Source organism: Pan paniscus, chromosome 16 (assembly GCF_029289425.2).
Source record: "Pan paniscus chromosome 16, NHGRI_mPanPan1-v2.0_pri, whole genome shotgun sequence".
Lineage (NCBI taxonomy): Eukaryota > Metazoa > Chordata > Mammalia > Primates > Hominidae > Pan > Pan paniscus.
The window spans coordinates 6,848,989-6,867,445 of NC_073265.2; the positions used below are offsets into that span (position 1 = coordinate 6,848,989).

The window sequence follows — 18,457 nt, forward strand, 5'->3', positions numbered from 1 at the left end:
TTGCAGAAGAGAGGATGCCCTCAAACCTAACTTCTCCAAACCATCCCAAATGGGAAGTCTGCTCCACGTCAACAGCGTTGTTGCTTTTACAGACTATACGTCAACATGCCAGATTATAGCAAAAGGATGTCGAGGGAGCAATAGGAAAGCAAGCCTGAGAGTCCTGGAGAGAAGGTGGCAGAGCTGCCTTTTGAAGGTGGTTCCTTCCTCAGACCCTGCCCTTCCTGCCTTGTTCCTCCAGTTGCCAGATTTGCTGTTGGAGCTCCTCCACGGGCGAAGAGGTGAGGCTGGACTGAGAGGGAGATGGAGAAGCTGCCAGAGGTTCTTTTGGATCTAGAATTGAGACAGCAGTTCCAGCCAGGTCCAGAGGTGGGGGCTGTCACCCAGCCCCCAAGGGAATGGTACTGATTGCAGAATGTGGCGAGAACTCCCTGGCTGGGAGAGGGAGGTGCTTGCTCCCTTGAATCACCTGAGCCCAGGCTGGAAGGCCCAAAGGGGAGGACGAGGCCAGCTCACTCCAGCTCCATCCCCTCCCTTTAACCCTAAGCTAGTTAACCCTCTCAGACTCCAGTCCTTTTCCCTAAGTGCCCTCCCTGCAAAGTCTGCACCGAGCAGCGCTCCCTCGCACCAGCTCACCCTGCACTGTCTTGTCTTTCAGCAACCCCATGGGTTTCAACTTGAGACGATTCATTTTCCTAAAAGCCTCTTTGGGCTGAGGGAAGGCATGGGTGGCTCTGCCAGTTTTGGAGTGGGGGCCGACTCTTCTCAGAGCCGCTGCAAGGGCCAGGGCCACCCTCCCAGGCGGGTGTCTCTGGGCTGGGCAGCAGCTTTGTAGGCAGCCTGGGTCATCCCCACTGGTCTGGGAAGCTGGGGGTGCACTGGCTCCTGCTCCTGATAGGGCCAAGGCACCTTCCTTACCTAAGAGCTGACTTTCTTGAAGAGTGGGCACAGAGGAGCCGGCAACCTGGGCGGTGTAGGCACCCAGGAGAAAATCTGCAGCTCAGTATCAGAAGTCTCCACCAGCACAGCTGTTGTAGAGATGGGGAAACTGGGCTGAGAGGGAAGGGGGCTTGCCCAAATCACCAGCCCTGGAATGTTTTGAGCTTTGGGGGTGGATCTCCCAGGAAACGTGTTTTATGGCACCACCGCCTCTGGTCACCCACCCCGAGGTGTGGCGGGCCTGGACAGCCAGCTTGACTGAGGGCCAGGCTGGTGAAGTCAAACCTACCACTCAGGAAGAAGACCTAGCCCTTCTCCAGACAGAGTTCAAATGTGAGGACTGCCTTCTTTGGGCCTCAAATTCCCCACATGAATTCCAAGGACCCCTCTAGCTCCTACACTCTGGGCCAAGGTTTCCTCTGAGCCGCAGTCAGCCTAGAGGACCTAGGATACATCTTCCTTGGACAGAGACCCACCATAGGGGCAGCAGGAGGTAGGGGTGGGGGTAGGCAAGATTCCTGTGGGGAGGTGGAGCTGTCATCAGAGATGGTGACTGCAGGCAGTGGGTGTATCGTGGCTCTGCTACAGTTACTTGCTGGGTGGCCCCATGACGTTTCTTTCCCCACTCTGACCTCAGTTTCCCTATCTGTTCTGTGGAGATAAGATGCCTGCCTACATATTTGGGGACTGGGATGTGTGTGGGGGCCAGTTGCAGTGTTTCTTGGTGTGGTCCTGGGGCAGCCTGCACCACCCCATAGAGTTTGCTGGGCCCCACCCTAGGCTCACAGGACCAGAATCTCTGGGAATGAAGCCTGGGAATTTGCATTTCCACAGGCATCCGGCAGATTCTGACATGACTGAAAAAGCACTAATAGTATATGGCAAGCTCTTTATAAAAGGTAAATTCATAGCTGCCTTTTACTAAACATAAATCTCACCTTCCCTTCCTCAGTTAAGGACACACACCACAGTTGAAAATCACTGTGCCTTTCCAGATGCAGAATCTGACCTTTCCGATAAGATTCTGTTAACTGCTGCTTTCTGCAGTTTGTATTCCAAAACAAGGGGAATATGTTTCCATTTTTTCAATACAAATGTTTAAGTCGGATATGCTTTCTCAAACTGGACACACACTCACACATCTTAGGGTTTCAGCTATGGCTTCTCTCAAATTATTAGCCTCTTTCTGCCAGGGAGCAGTTTTTCCCAGACAAGACCCTGGACAGAGGCTGGTGGGGCCCCCTCCTCATCAGAATCACTAGATTATGACTGACCCCTAGAGGTGGCTTTTCTGCTTAAGTGTCAGCCCATGGGCTGGGTTGTGACCCCCAAAGCTGCGGCAGAAGCTTCCACCCATCCTGGGCCCCCCCCGCCATCTATGGGGAAAGGCCTGTCCCTTGTCTTCTGGGCCCAGCCAGCCTCACAGGCATTCAGCAGATTGGAAAGTCGAAGCACGTGCTGTGCTTGGCTGGGCTCTCCTGCGCCCCTTTTTGGGGTGAGGTGGAGTGCATCCAGCCCCCAGAATCCCTGCCGTTTATTCCCACCCCTCATCCCCACCCCCATACACACTCACAAGTACAAACAGAGGCGCAGTCACCGGCACACACCACCCTGGACAGCACCATTTCCAGCCTCAGCGGGGCAGTTTCCTTACAGGGAAGTTAATGAGGCACCAAAGAAGGCTCAGGGGACAGGGAGAACCTCTATCGAGAAGAGGCTCCTAGACCTGGTTCTGCCTCTGAATTGCTGGGGGTCCTTGAGAAAGTTGCTATCCCTCTCTGGTCTCAGTTTCCTCAGGTGAGAAATGGGGGGCCGGCCAAATGGTCTAAGGTTCTGGGAACCTTTAAGTCAGAGCCTGTAGCTGGTGGTCAAGATGAGGGAGAGGCCCTTCGGGTCAGCCGAACGCCTGAGAGGCAGGACAGGCCCAAAGGTGAGCAACTTGAGCACATCAGGTGGGCTCAGAGCTGGCGCATGAGCCCCACAGCCTGCAGAGCAGCCCTGTACTTGGGAGTCCGCTCGCACCAACCCAGTGGGACTTCAGAGATGTGGGGTCCAGCCTCTCCTACTATTGCTGGGCTGAGGGCTGGGAGCTGCAGATTCTGACCCCACAGCTGCCTTAGACATGCCAGATGGTCTGGGGCAAGACACACCCCTCTCTATGAAATGAGCAGTCAGTCCAAATAGGTACATTAGAGAAGGGCTGTGGGATGCACCCAGCTGTAGCCTGGGGCTACAGACTGGCTTCCGGGGTACTCAAGCAGCTGGCCTCTGGGGTAGCAGCCCCAGGTATGAGAGGCAGGACTCAGAATCTAGGCCAAGCCTCCATAGGAATCCCCTCTGGGGAGCCCGGGCACTCTGCAGGAGGGGCAGCAGGCAGCAGGTGCACCAGGAGCATGTTTCACAAGGTGCCCAATATCGCATCTGCTCAGATAGGCAGCGAGTTGGAAAGTGGATGCAATAGGCAGGGTGGCGGCTGCTCCCCACAGCCAGGAGTCCGGCCCAGCACCCACCTGAGTCCGCCTCAGTCCTGCTCAATTGGGTTATCCGTGCTCTTGGCCCTCTGGTCCCACCCACAGAGGGAGGGCTTTGGGGCGACCAGGTGAGCTGGCCCTTGTGGGAGGATGTAACTGACTCCTGAGCCTGGCGAGCCAGGCAGCCCCTCGCCAATGTCCCCACCCCCACCTCTCCAGCCCCCCGCATTCCCTGATCCTCCCATCGGCTCCCCTGACCCAGCAGTTTCCTCTGCTCACTCTCTTTTCCTGCTCCCAGGCTCGCCTGGTCATGTGTCCTTCACTCTCCTCTGAGTCTCCCTCTTTCCAAGCCGCCTCCACTCTACTTGACACACTCTCCCTTAAGACACCAGAGTACACAAGCGCAAGTCCCTGCACCTCACCTTTACTCCCAGACATGGGAGAGAGATGACATGAAGACCCAAATGCCACTTGGCAAGAGATCTGGGGTATGCAGAGGGGCAGAACGGAGGCTGTGGAAGCTCCAGGGGCTCCCTGCAGGAGGCTGCATGTAAGCTGGCTATTGAATGTGGCTCTGGGCTGAGACCTCTCCCTGAAGCTCCAGACCAGGAGCCAGCTGCTAGCTGGACCCCTCCATTTGGTGCCTCAGAGAAACTTTGCATTCTGTAGGTCTAACTTTGAACCCAGAAAATCCCCCCATATCGGCCCTGTCTCTTCATAGGGAAAGCACCACCTCTGACCCAGTTCTGCACCAAACCCACATTTGAGTTACGAGGCTCCTGCCCTGCACTGTGAGCACTCTGGATAAGCCAGTGCTGAGGGGGAAAGAGCTCTGAATGCCAAGCCAAAACATGAGTTTCAACTCCACCTCCAGCTCTGAGAGCTGTGGGTAGGGAAGGGCCCTAGTCCGGTTTGCTGTAGAAAGATCAGTCTGCCACTGTATGGCACATGGATGGCAGGGGCAGAGTGCGGGTGGAGAGAATAGAAGGTGGGCAGGGCGGGGGAGGCAGGGACATGGCTGTAGCCGTGGAGGTGGGAGGACACACAGGACTTGGTGGCCACTTATATGAACCAAGGGAGGGGTCAGGAAGAGACACCCAGTTTTGTATCAGATGTGTAGAGCGTGGGATGCTGTTCATTGACGGAGGGAGGAGGAGGAGGAAGAGGTATGGCATGGGAGGAGGTAGCTGAGCTCTGTCATGAATGTCATTTGAAGTCCCCAGGGAGAGCCAGGCCGGCCAGCACCTTCACTGCTTCAGCCAGCTCTCAGGGTTTCTGTGCTCCCTGGCCCTCTCAGCTCCTGCTTCATAGCTGTCAGCTGCAGTGGGGGACAGCTGCACAAGGGCCCAGCATGTCTGTGTGTTTACCCAGGGGACTGCCGCATGGCCCATGCCGAGCAGAAACTGATGGACGACCTTCTGAACAAAACCCGTTACAACAACCTGATCCGCCCAGCCACCAGCTCCTCACAGCTCATCTCCATCCAGATGGCGCTCTCCCTGGCCCAGTGCATCAGCGTGGTAGGTGCAGAGGGTACCTGTGGCTCAGGCTCAGGTGAAGAGGCAGCTCATGCCCAAGCCCTAAGCAGTCAATGTCCAGAGGAATGAAATGACTAGAGTTGACTTAGACTCACCAGTACACGGTGGGGAGGCTGGAAGAGGGTCCATGAGGTTTATAGGTGTCCAATATTTAATGAGGTCATGGTTTTGTTAACAAAGAAGAAATGAGGGTGGGAGCAGGATCACCACTGGCTAGGCAGCCAATGGGCCTGCAGAGACTCTGCTCAGCTGAGTCTCCAGCATGACCATGAGCTTCTCCTCCTCATCCTCCCATCCCCACCCTACTTTTCTCCCCCAGCTTGCTCAACAGGTGACCTTACAGGCTCCCTACTCTTTGCAGGGAATAAGAACCAGACTGGGGGAACTGACGGGTACAGAGGCCCAGGTGTAGGCGCAGGACCACAGGCAGTGAAGCGTCTACTGACCCAGGCGGGTGAGAGTCTGGAGAGTGGGCATGGCTGCTGCAGGCATGGAAAGCAGGCACAGATGGCGGCACTCCCAGGGCCCATTGTCAGGGTCTCCACATGTGGACGTGTGCAGAGGTGGGGGTGCTGAGGGAGGAGGGGCAGGGAATTTCTCATCTTCTCTCTACTGCCTCCGAGTTGGAGATGTCAGAGGGAGCCATGGCCCACTGTAAAGTAACACAATGTCCCCACCCACAGGATTAGAACCCCTCCCCTGGAAGCAGCTCTGAGGGGAACAGTCACATGTAGAGAGTGCAGGGCACTGTGTCCAGCCGGGGGAAGGAGGTCACCAAGGGGGTTGACCCTCCCCTGGCCAGGTGGCTGCCTTCTGACACACCAGCCTCTGTCTCTAGCACGGTGGCCCCCACACACCCAGCCTGTGAAACCTACAGCCCTCAAGAAGGCTTTGGCCAAATTAATGAGCGGCTCCCTCTCCCAGGAGGAAGCACAGGTGAAGGATGTGGAGGGCAGTAGAGTTGTGTGTGCTCCGCCCCCTTTCTCCACAGTCGGATGGAAAGAAGGGGGCTTTCAGCCAGGCTCGTCCAGACTGGGGTCTGAGTGTCACTGTCCAGCTATTGGCTTCTTGCTTAATGGGTGAGCCCAGCTGCTTCCGTGCAGCTGCCGCCCTAGTGAGGGTGAACCGGCAGGCGAGTTACATTTCTGAAAGTCTGGGAATACAGTAAATATTAGGCTGTGGGCTGCTGGGCCAGGAAGAGTTGTTTATTTTTCAGGGTTTGTTTATCTATTGACTTGATGAGGGAGGGTTATAGGTACAACCAGTTTAAAGATGGAAATTTTGAGAGAGCAGGCAGGGATTTAGTGCTGGGTAAGCCTGGTCAAAGCGGCTCTTTTGGGGCGGCCAGAAGCCAGTACCAATATCCTCAGCATGTTCATCAGCTGCTGGGGGAGTGCGGGACAGCATGAAAGCACAGGAGAACTTTCTGGATGATAGAAATACTCTGTATCTTCAAAGTAGGTGGGTTCCATGGTAATGTTAAATGAGTTAAAACTCATCAAAATGTAAACCAGACCTGTGCATTTCACTAATAGAAATTATACCTCCAATTAAAAACATGTTTTAAAAGACAGATGGGCCGGATGCAGTGGCTCATACTTGTAATCCCAGCACTTTGGGAGGCTGAGGCAGGTAGATCACCTGAGTCAGGAGCTCGAGACCAGCCTGGAAAACATGGTGAAATCCTGCCTCTATTAAAGGTATAAAAAAAAATTAGCCAGGCATGGTGGCACACGCTACTCGGGAAGCTGAGGCAGGAGAATTGCTTGAACCCACGAGGCGGAGGTTACAGTGAGCAGAGATCGTGCCATTGCACTAGAGCCTGGGCAACAGCGCAAGACTCCATCTCAAAAACAACAAAAAGAGGACAGATGAAGGTTTTCAACTTTCAATAAAGGCAGAGGAGCTTGTTACAGATTCGCCTCCCCACAAGAGCAGTTAGAAAAACTGGATAAAAATGTGCCCCGCCCCCAATCAAAAACAACTGTTGGAAGGTAATTGGAGACCTCAGCCAGGACTTGAGTGACCAGGCCTAGGAGGTGATCCTGACAGTCTGTAGTGCTTTCCCACATTTGGTGATTGGTCAACAGTAGAGGGCTAAGAGGCTAAGAAACTGAGTATGAAGTGGTAGTTAAGAGGCTGGAGAGCCTAGCTGAATGTTTGGCACTCTCACAGGGCTGAAATGACCTAATGAGAATTTGGGTCCCAGGAAGGAGATGGGACCTTGGTGGGGACGCTGGAAGGGCCACCCCTAGGAGTCCAAATGAATAAAACATAGACCAGCCATCAGAAAACCTAAAACCTGCTTTGAACCAGCTTAGTCTCAAAGTAGATGAAGGCGATCTGCCCTTACTCCAATTGTGTGCCATAAACTCAAAGTCAATACTCTCTGGAGGCAGATAAAAGTTTACTATGAATGCCAAAAGACAACACAAGACTAAATGAGAAAGACCAAGAAGAAAACTAATAGAAACATACATGTAAGGAAGAAACTTTTTTTTTTTGAGACGGAGTTTCGCTCTGTCACCCAGGCTTGAGTGCAGTGGCACGATCTCAGCTCACTGCAACCTCTGCCTCCCAGGTTCAAGCGATTCTCCTGCCTCAGCCTCCCAAGTAGCTGGGATTACAGGCATGCGCCACCATGCCCGGCTAATTTTTGTATTGGCCAGGCTGGTCTTGAACTCTTGACCTCAGGTCATCTATTTACCTCGGCCTCCCAAATTGCTAGGATTACAGGCGTGAGCTACCATGCCTGGCCAGTATTTTGCCACAATTTAAAATAAATAAAAATTTTTTTTCAGGTTTGTGCTCAGACTATATTCTAAACAGTCACATGGCGGCTTACTCTTCTCCAGGCCTTGCTGCTGGGTTTTACATGTTTATTGTCTTTGCCTTCTTGTCATGTGCTCATTAGATGGCAGCTTCCAGGTGCTCCTAAGGGGCCAGGAAAGAGAGTGAGAAGGCACGGAGGTTGCCAGATCATCCCCCTTGGGGCCCCGCCCTCATCAACTCCCTCAACCGGGTCTCCTGCAACTATCGGTGGGCCATCTTGGCCACCGCTTCGCCCTGAGCTTCCTGCTGCTGCAGCTGGGCAGTGCCTCCTTCTCAGAGGCCAGCTGCTGATAGGTGGCCATGTACTGCTGCAGGTGACCCAGGTAATGGTCTCGCTGCTGCTGCAGACTCAGCCTCTTGGCTCTTCAGCTCCACCTGCAGGATAGGCGTCAGGGTAGGTAGTGGCTAGCTTCCAGATTCTGGGCCCATAAACAGGGTAGTGAGGGCACTGCGGGGCTCTGTCGCCTATCCAGGCCCCTGGCCCTGGCCCCTTCCTCCAGGCCTAAATGACTGCCTCCCTTGCCTAGAGGCCCATGCCTCCCTCCCCAGCCTCAAATCTCACACCCTTCTTCCCACCATTTAAACTGTAGGCCACAGACTGGTGGAAAAGCAGAGGGAGCCAACCACCATCTGCTAAGTTGTGGTGAGGTCGTTCTGTATGATCTCCAGGGTTTGCATGCACCTCCGCCTGCTCCCCCCAAGAGCTCGGCCTTCTGCCCCAGCTTCCCCAGCCTCTCCTCCAGCTCCTGCAGCCTCACCTCCTGTTCCTGCATCTTCTCCTCCTGCTGCCACAGCCTCACTTCCTGCTCCCGCATCTTCTCCTCCTGCCTCCGCATCTTCTCCTCCTGTTCTTGCATCTTCTCTTCCTGCTCCCACATCTTCTCCTCCTGCTCCCCCATCTTCTCTTCCTGTTCCTGCATCATCTCCTCCTGCTCTCGTATCTTCTCCTCCTGCTCTCGTATCTTCTCCTCCTGCTCCCGTATCTTCTCCTCCTGCTCCCTTATCTTCTCCTCCTGCCTCCGCATCTTCTCCTGTTCTTGCATCTTCTCTTCCTGCTCCCACATCTTCTCCTCCTGATCCCCCATCTTCTCTTCCTGTTCCTGCATCATCTCCTCCTGCTCTTGTATCTTCTCCTCCTGCTCCCGTATCTTCTCCTCCTGCTCCCGTATCTTCTCCTCCTGCTCCCTTATCTTCTCCTCCTGCCTCCGCATCTTCTCCTCCTGTTCTTGCATCTTCTCTTCCTGCTCACACATCTTCTCCTCCTGCCCCCCCATCTTCTCTTCCTGTTCCTGCGTCATCTCCTCCTGCTCTCGTATCTTCTCCTCCTGCTCCCGTATCTTCTCCTCCTGCCTCCACACCTTCTCCTCCTGTTCCCGTATCTTCTCCTCCTGGTCGTGCATCTTCTCCTCCTGCCTCCACACCTTCTCCTCCTGCTTCCGTATTTTCTCCTCCTGCTCGTGCATCTTCTCCTTTTGCCTCCATATCTCCTCCTGCTTCCGTATTTTCTCCTCCTGCTCGTGCATCTTCTCCTTTTGCCTCCATATCTCCTCCTGCTCCCTTATCTTCTCCTCCTGCCTCCACATCTCCTCCTGCTCCTGCCTCTTCTCCTCCTCCCGTATCTTCTCCTGCTCGTGAATCTTCTCCTCCTGCCTCCACATCTTTTTCTCCTGCTCCCGTATCTTCTCCTCCTGCTCCCATATCTTCTCCTCCTGCCTCCACATCTTCGCCTCCTGCTCCTGCCTCTTCTCCTGCTCGCGTATCTTCTCCTCCTCCTGCCTCTTCTCTTCCTGCTCCCGTATCTTCTCCTGCTCGTGCATCTTCTCTTCCAGCTCCCGTATCTTCTCCTCCTTCTCCCACATCATCTCCTCCTGCCTCCGCATCTTCTCCTCCTGCTCCCGTATCTTCTCCTCCTGCTCCTGTATCTTCTCCTCCTGCCTCCACATCTTCTCCTCCTGTTGCTGGTTCAGGCGGTTCCACAACTCGTTCTCTTCCACCTGGGCTTGGAGCTTTGCTGACACACTCTGTAGCTCCTTACCCAGGTGGTCCGCCTCCGCCTGCAGCTGCTGCTGGAATAGTGAAAGTGTTTTTTTGAACCTCAGAAGGAAGCAGAATCATGAGCTAGCCATATAAATGTAATCTATAGGCTGGGCGCGGTGGCTCACGCCTGTAATCCCAGCACTTTGGGAGGCCGAGGTGGGCGGATCACGAGGTCAGGAGATCGAGACCATCCTGGTTAACACAGTGAAACCCTGTCTCTACTAAAAATACAAAAAATTAGCCGGGTGTGGTGGTGGGCACCTGTAGTCCCAGCTACTTGGGAGGCTGAGGCAGGAGAATGGCGTGAAGCCGGGGGGTGGAGCTTGCAGTGAGCCGAGATTGCGCCACTGCACTCTGGCCTGGGTGACAGAGTGAGACTACTTCTCAAATAAATAAATAAATAAATAAATGTAATCTATAAAATAATGGTTTTCATCCATGATCCTTTAAAAAAATATTTTTAAGCCCTAACTCTTGAGATTCTGATTCCCCAGGCAGGGCCCCAATTTGTACATTTTTAGTACACTCTAGAGGATTCTATGGCGGGACCAGAACAAGGACCCACATTTTCCAGCTCTTGGCTGGAGCCTCCCCATACCCTGCATGATCCCTAGACCATGGTCCCAGCTGGATGGGTCTCCCACAACCCCCGGGGCTGCAGCTGCTCACCTGTGGCAGCAGGAGCTTGGCCCTCTCCAGTTTCCTTTTTAGCTCCTTTACGTTGAGCTGGATCTCAGACTTTTCAGATTCTACAAGTTGAAGTTTTTCTTGTAGTTTGGCATTTTTCTCCTTCAGCTCCTCATCAGTTATGCTATGGCCAGAGGCAGTAGAGAAAGGAATGAATGAAGAACATAAAAGACCGCTTTGGTGATTGACCCCCTACCCTCGCCCCACAACCACAGAACCGTGGCACTGGAAGGGACCCCAGGAATTAAAAGTCCCAGGTGGCAGGCCAGAGAGAAGACATGAGTTGCCTGAGGCTACCCCATGAGTCAGTGGCACAGCCGGCACTAGAGCTTCCGTGTGCACACATGAAAACATGTATGAGCCTCTCCCCACGCTCACCTGGACCCCCCACCTCCCAGCACACCACCCATGCTAAGGGCCCCCAGACCTCCCATTCCACCTTCCCCCATCCTACGTGTTCCTGTACAGTTCCAGACTCAGGGCGTCCCTCTCCTTTGTTAACTCCTCAATGTACTGCAAATAGAGAAAGGTTAAGTCAGGATAGAGCAGGCAGAGCAGTAGCTGGACGACCAGGAACAACTGCTACAGTGACTACTCCACAGTAACACTTCCTCACTCTCAATCACACCTGACGTGTTCTCAAGGCATTTCCAAGCCCATGGTCTCATTTGTTTTTCTTTCTTTTTTTTTTTTTTTTGGCAGCGTTTCATTCTTGTTGCCCTCACTGGAGTGCAATGGCACAATCTCAGCTCACCACAACCTACACCTCCTGGGTTCAAGCAATTCTCCTGCCTCAGCTTCCCGAGTAGTTGGGATTACAGGCATGTGCCACCACACGGGGCTAATTTTGTATTTTTAGTAGAGACGGGGTTTCTTCGTGTTGGTCAGTCTAGTCTTGAACTCCTGACCGCAGGTGATCCGCCCACCTCAGCCTCCCAAAGTGCTGGCATTACAGGCGTGAGCGAGAGCACCTGGCCCTCATTTGTTTTTCAAAGAACTCAGTGAAGGTGGAAGGGACAGGGAAAGAGATTGAATTTAGGGCTGGCTAACAGGGGCCCAGAGCGATCAGATAATATTGCTATTGTTATTACTGTTATTACTACCATTGTTGGAACCTTTATTGAGTGCTTCACCAGGCACTATGCTAACAAACCCATTTAATCCTCACAACCTCCTTAGGAGATGGTTACTGTTATTACCTCTATTGTGTAGATGAAAAACATGCGGTATTAAAGGTTAAGTGCTGCCTAAGATCACTTAAAGCTGGGATTTCAACACCCAGGTATATCTGATTCTCTAAGCCCATTCTTTCGCTGGAGGTAGGGGCACAGTTAAGAAGGAGGAAATTAATCCTTTGTTGAATTTTTGAAAGGATGATACGTTCGCATAGTCCAAAACTCAGAAAGTCCAGAAGGGAAATATCTCCCCCCAACACTGTGCCTCTATCCTGAGTTTTTTTATGAATCCTTACAAACGTGTTTTATGTATATTACCATAATATGTACACACACACACATATACACCTGCCCCCTCTCTCCACACAAATAATAACATACTCAAGATACTCTTCTGTACCTTTATGGTACAAGTACCCTAACCGCCACTTAGGACTTGGCCAAGGCCACAGCCAAGTATGGGCAGGGCGGACACTTGGCCTCTGAGCTCTATGTCCAGTGCTCGCTCCCCACAGTGCTCCCCAACTCACCCACAACAGCCGACTCAGCCCCAGTCTGCCTCTAACAACCACACACAAAAGCAGCAAGAAATGGCCATGCTGCCTTCTGGGCAGGACACTCCATCCTACAGAAGGGACCTTTAGGCTCACTCCTCCATCTGCGAAGCTGGGCTCCCAAGGGACGGGGCCGTGTTTGGACTCACCCTATCCGCCTTCTTCTTCTGTGTAGCGACAGCAGAGAGAGCCTGCTCTAACTCTCCTGCAAACTTCCATGAATCATGCAGGCGGCTGATCAGATCCCTGGCCTCTCCTGGAATGAGAGACATTCAGATGTGGCCCAAAGGACTCCCCCTAAAGGCCTGTCAAAGTGCCAGGTTGAAGGATGATGGGGTGCCAGATTCCCACCTTCCAACTGCTTGACAGCATGCTGGCTGTAATAGAGTGCCGTCTGAAGCTCAGTTTTCTGACATGTAAGGATTCGTATGGTATGGACCTGGGCCTTTGGGAGAAAAGACAAGCAAATGCTGAAAGAGAAGCAAAGAAACATTCTCCAGAGGGCAGGAGGGAACTTCACACCCTCCACTCACCTCTAGCTCCCTCCTTAGGGCTTCCTGATGTTGGTGGCTTGCCTTCTGTTCCTATAGAAAGAGGAAAACAGAGCTCTTGCTAGGGGGAGGCAGAGATGGCACAGCAAGAGACATGCCCCCAGAATGGCACCACTGCCCCAGAACAGGCCCACCCATGGGACCAGTTTATCAGGGACCCTGTGGGGATGGGGTGGAATCTTGGGGGTGAGCCTTCTTCCCCAGTCTGGGAGTGGGTGAGATGAGCCTGGGGTCTCTACATCTGAGTGCCCCCAAACCCAGCGGTCATGTCGTGAGCAAAGAAATCACATTACTTCTTCCAGCTGAGCTCGGTTCTGTTGTTTCTGTGGGGAGAGTCAAAGGAAGGTGACTGAGGGTGGCTCCCTTGACTCTATTCCCCAGGCCAGGAAGCGATAGGCAGGGGCCAGGAATGGATTTAAAAGGCACAGTTCTCAGACCCAATGGGAACATGAACTGGTCAACTCTCCTCAACTCCCAAAGAAGAAGGATTTGGGTCTTTTTGGTTTTTGCCCACAGCCACAGAACTCAAAGTCTGAAACTAGATTCTCTTGAAAAGACAGTAAGAGAAACCTTCAGAGGTGGAGTGTGAGAAAAGCCCACCCTTCTGCCAGCTTGTGATTTAGAAAGGTGCATTCATTCAGCAAACGTTGAGCACATACGGGCCAGGGACGCTTCTTCACAGCGGGAATAGAGGTCAGAAAAGGCAGACAGGAGCCCTTGGCCCCGAGGTTTCCATTCTAGTGGGCCTTTAACTCTCGGACTCTCAGAGCTAACAGAAACCTCTGATACTCTCTAACTCTACCTCAGGAAATGCAAGCCCAAGAAGGAGAGTTTACAGCAGGCCCTGGACGAGGGATTAACATAAAAACACAATGACAAATCTCATTTAAACTTCACAAATGTAAGGAAAACAATACCACTCGTATTTTACAGATGTGAAAAGAGAGGCCCAAAGAGCTCAAGCAATTTGCGCTAAATCATATCCCTAGCAGATGGAGGGGTAGGATTCAAACCCAGAATTCTTAACCAGTACCTGGCAGTTCTTCCACAATCTTAACAATTACCCTCCACCACCCCTTGGGCCCTCTGTCCCCAGGAGCCTGGCCAGCCAAGACTCACATCCTCAGGTGAGTGGCAACCACCAGAAGTGGTTGTCTCAGGGTTAGTGCCATTATTTATTTTCTTCTTTTTGGTGTCGCTTGCTGCTGTACCAACACTAGGGTTGGTCTGGGGATGATGGTCTGTCAACTGTGGAAAGGAAGAGCAGTGATACTCATGAGAACTACAAGCTCCTACAGTCACATCCTGCTTTACAGTTTATACTAAATACTCTTATAGACCATCTGATTTAATGCCACCAACTGTAGGAAATGTTGTCACAATCACTTAGTGACTGAGAGAGATTGATACCATGGCTGAAAAAAAAGGCAGTAATGGAACTTAAACTCAGTCTTCTGACTCTGAGCTCTGGGATTTTGCCCTAAATCAGCAGCTGCCAGGGACCAAAACCAGAGGCAGAGGTAGAAAAGCAAATATTAAGTAGGCAGGAACTGTGCACTATGTGGTTTAGGGTTATTCACCCTCACACGTCTGTCAGTGTTAAAAAGTACACCAGTACCTCTCAAACCTTTACATCAATGTCTCCTCATGGCAGAAGGCAGCCTTTCTGCTAAATCTGGGAATTTAACAGAAAGAGGACAACCCAAGCCTCATTTCAGAGAGAAGTCTTGTATATGCTTATAAATCTATGTGACTTTCATCCCTAAGTACATTAATGTTTTGTCTCTCAATAGAATCAAAGGAAACTGATGCTTCAGAAAGATGCCCCGTATTTATCCTGTGGCACTCAAAGTACCCCAGGTTGAGATGAGATGAGGAAGACTCAAGCTGTCAAGTTCAGTTTCCCGAGATCTGTTCCACAGAAGATAAGCAGATCTCACTCCAGAACCAGTGACTGAGGGGCACTCTGGTCCCAGAACAATGGAGAATTCAAATCTGAGGTGCAGAACTGAGAAAAAATGTTAAAGTCTCTCTGGAGAGTAGAAGCCTGGGAGAAAACCCAACCAAACCCATTCTCCCATTGCCACCCAGAGACACTGTCAACGTGTTGAGCTCATGGGGGAGGTGTAGGCTTTTCACACTGTCAAGGTCTGTGGTAAGGAAGTCAGGCAGCCTGAAACCTCTCTCTTCTAGGTCCCACAGTCCCCATTCCCCTTCCAGCTGGAAACCCGTGCTGCAACCAGAGGAAACAGAAGTGGGCAAGAACACTTAGGGGACTGGGTCCTAAGACCAAAGGCCGGTCTTGTGGTAGTAATGACAGTTTGTAGAGGGACTGTGACGTCACTACATTCTACTCCTCGGTGGAGTGGTTGGGGGGGACACATGAGTGCAATGCCCAAGTTGCCGCTTTGAGACTGGGGAGGGGGTCACAAAATTGGGACCCAGGTCCTTGGAGACGTGACCCCAAAGAGCCCCGGGAGGTCAGGCTTGGGGCGGCAGGAGGTAAGGGCAGAGTATGGAGTTGGAAGCCCCAGGAGTCACCTGCTCAAAGTCACCCTGGTGTGCCGGGCAGAGCAGGGGCAGGACTTATGAGGGGGTTGGGCTGGCTGACAAGATTTTGGTGTGGGGAGCCCAGAGGCACTGGGGGGGTGCCCAGCCTGGTGTCCCTCAGGAGTGGCACAGACTCTGGCAGCAGTTCAGCTGTCAGAGGGGGCCTCGGGTTGGGTTGGGGTGTTGGTGCGTTTACCTGTTCCTTGGCCTTGGCCAATTTGCTCTGTCGGGTTTCTTTGGACATCATAGGATGGGTAGGGAGGTGGGGATGGGTAGGGAGGTGGGGATGGGTAGGGAGGTGGGGATGGATAGGGAGGTGGGGATGGGGCCACATCAGCATGATCCAGGTGAGGACAAGTATACACCTCCAGTCACCTCTACGTCGCTGTGTGACTGAGCCAGAGGAGGCGTAACCAGGGCTGCACTAGAATGCAGAATAGGGGTGTGGCCTTAATGCTTGAAGCCCATTGGTCAATGAGAAAGATGAAAGGAAAAGGAGGTGTGGCCAGATAGCAGTGTGTCATGAAGGATCTGTGTTGTCACAAGGAAAGCTGCCTATGCAACCGCTGTCCCCGCCCACTCCAGGAGAGGGGCGGGGCTGGCTTTCACCTTAAAAACTTTAAAACTTTTATTACCTCAATTGAGGTACAAGTCCTATTAAAATGGAAATTTTATAGTGTGCTTGATGATTGATAAAGCAGACTTTATTATCCAACATTCCAGTAAGATAATCACAATGTTTTCTCTTTTTTGGAAAAACTTTCTCTTATTCTCCTACATTAGTGTTTAGTTTTTAAAAAAAAAAAAAAACCAAGAAACATGTCTAATATCTTTAAAAATACGAAGCTTTGAGCCAGGCGTGATGGCTCATGCCTGTAATCCCAGCAATTTGGGGGGCTGGGGCGGGTGGATCACCCGAATTCAGGAGTTCAAGACCAGCCTGGCCAACATGATGAAATCCTGTCTCTACTAAAAATACAAAAGTAGCTGGGCATGGTGGCAGGTGCCTGTAATCCCAGCTACTTGGGAGGCTGAGGCAGGAGAATCCCTTGAACCTGTGAGGCAGAGGTTGCAGTGAGCCAAAATCATGCCACTGCACTTCAGCCTGCGCTGCTACAGAACGTGACTCTGTCTCTAAATACACACACACACACACACACACACACACACACACACGGCTTTCCATTTAATAAGCACTCAAAGTTCTTTACAAGGTTAAAGCAAATACAGGACCCTTCTAAAGTAAGGCTAAATGCTAAGTGATGGGGGAGAGAAAAAGGACATAAATAACTCCTACTCTCATGAGGTTAATCACTAAATCCGATTTTTCTAGAATCACCTGGCCTCTAAGCCCTGAAAATGAAACTGAATTTCTCACTCGATACTTGGCTATGACTTGCAATCATGAAAACCAAGAATTGTGTTATGTCACTGTGTATTGCTTGTTACCTGGGATCACGGGTTGACTTTTTCATGATTTGCTCCATTACCTGTGTGCTTCTTCTCCCAGTCCAAACTACGCTTTTTTCTAGAGTTCTACAATTTACAGTTAGTATGTAAGGGTGGCTCTCAAACATATAGTCTCTGGACCAGGAGCACCTGGGAACTTCTTATAAATGTAAATTCTCAGGCCCCACCCTAGACATGAATGAATCAGAAACTCTGCAGTAGGGCCCAGCAATCCGTGCTGCAATAATCCCTCCAGGTGCTCAGGAACCTCTGCCATACAGCAGGTAGAAAAATGTGTTTCCTTCTGTAGGTCCAAAGCCAGGGATACTATATGGTCTGTCTCAATATGAAACAATGACATGCAATTAAAAGACATAAATCTCCTTCCTACTTCCACCCTCCAGCCAGTGTGTTTTATTTTTATGAGTTCAATAACAAAACGTGTGGCAATCAGAGATTTCATCTAAAAAATATATCTACAGGTATCAGTTCTCATCCAGCCTGATCTCATCCAATATCATTTCTATCCTCTTACATCTAAAGTTTTAGAAAAGGATTTTCACAACGTAAGACTCAGGCGCACTAGGAGTTCTATGATAAAAGACCAAGTAGATCTGAATGTCCAAACTTACTAGAGAAGAAAAGTGGACTCATTGGCTATATTTTCAAATTGCATTCAACAGGAAATTAAAGTTTTGAATTTTTTCCACCTTCATCCTTCCAAGTTAATAGAATTAAACCAGAATACTCCATTCTTCCAAAGCCTGTAGCCAGGCAAACTTTTACTGTATTACTTCTTGCTTTTCAATGGATATAAAGCAGAGTCCTGGTAGGCACATTTTGTATACCTGCAAAGATGCAAAACTAAACAGTTCCCTCAGTTCAATACTAAAACAAAAGTCCTGTAAACCTCAGATGGTGAGTGTAATACTTCAGCACTAGCACGAAAGCCTCAAATATAAAAAGATACCAAGAACCTTGCTAGCAAACCAAAGTAAGCTCTTGGCCGGGAGCAGTAGTTCACGCCCGTACTCCCAGCATATTGGCAAGCTAAGGTGGGGTAAGTCAGGAGTTAAAGACCAGCCTGGGCAGCATAGCGAATTCATATCTCTACAAAGAAAATTTAAAAATTAGCTGGGCTTGGCGGCACACACCTGTAGTCCTAGAGCTACTTAGGAGGCTGAGGTGGGAAAATCACTTGAGCCCAGAAGTTTGGGGCTGCAGTAGCTATGATCATGCCACTGCACTCCAGTTGGGGTGACAGAGCGAGATCTAATTATTACATTCTGTCCTGCTCCTGTTTCCACTAAAATCACTAACTTAAAATGTGTTCATTCAGCAGGATAAAAATTAAGTGAAATTTGACTTTGGTGCTTTGCTAGCAAAAAATAAATAAATAAAGTGAAATGACAAATTACTTACTGGGAGAAGATCTTTGTAACCTCAATGACAGATTAAAGGTTTGTATCCTTAGCCTATAAAGAAATCTTTAAAATTACTCAGAAAAAAAAATGAATGATTTGCAGCAGAAAATGGGCAATGGAGAAACCAGCACTTCCCACAAGAATAAAAATGGCCAATGAGCAAATGAAAAAGATTCAAAAGCACTAGAAATCAAAGAAAGGTAATGAAAACAATGAGATTTTCTGCTTAAAGACCAGAGAAGACGACAAA

The 18,457-nt window shown here is 50.9% G+C and overlaps 1 protein-coding gene and 1 pseudogene across 3 annotated transcripts; one reads left to right on the forward strand and one right to left on the reverse strand.

The window, feature by feature from the left end:
* Positions 1–49: 49 nt before the first annotated feature.
* Positions 50–3,964, forward strand: LOC100974961 (E1A-binding protein p400-like; annotated as a pseudogene).
* A 3,378-nt stretch (positions 3,965–7,342) lies between these two features.
* Positions 7,343–15,723, reverse strand: LOC100975294 (golgin subfamily A member 6-like protein 25). Of its 3 annotated transcripts, none has more exons than XM_055098857.2 (10): positions 15,531–15,723; positions 13,904–14,032; positions 12,767–12,817; positions 12,585–12,678; positions 12,383–12,489; positions 10,959–11,017; positions 10,487–10,628; positions 9,131–9,846; positions 8,539–8,983; positions 7,708–7,882 (listed from the first exon to the last, which is right to left on the reverse strand). In XM_055098857.2, the coding sequence occupies exons 1-10, from the start codon at positions 15,672–15,674 to the stop codon at positions 7,859–7,861; spliced, it is 1,911 nt and encodes a 636-aa protein (XP_054954832.2). In that variant the 5' UTR covers positions 15,675–15,723; the 3' UTR covers positions 7,708–7,858. The 3 variants fall into 3 exon arrangements, with proteins under 3 accessions (XP_054954831.2, XP_054954832.2, XP_054954833.2); XM_055098858.2 differs by having other exon boundaries at positions 8,539–8,797; positions 8,963–9,846; XM_055098856.2 differs by having other exon boundaries at positions 7,343–7,882; positions 8,539–9,846.
* Positions 15,724–18,457: the final 2,734 nt, after the last annotated feature.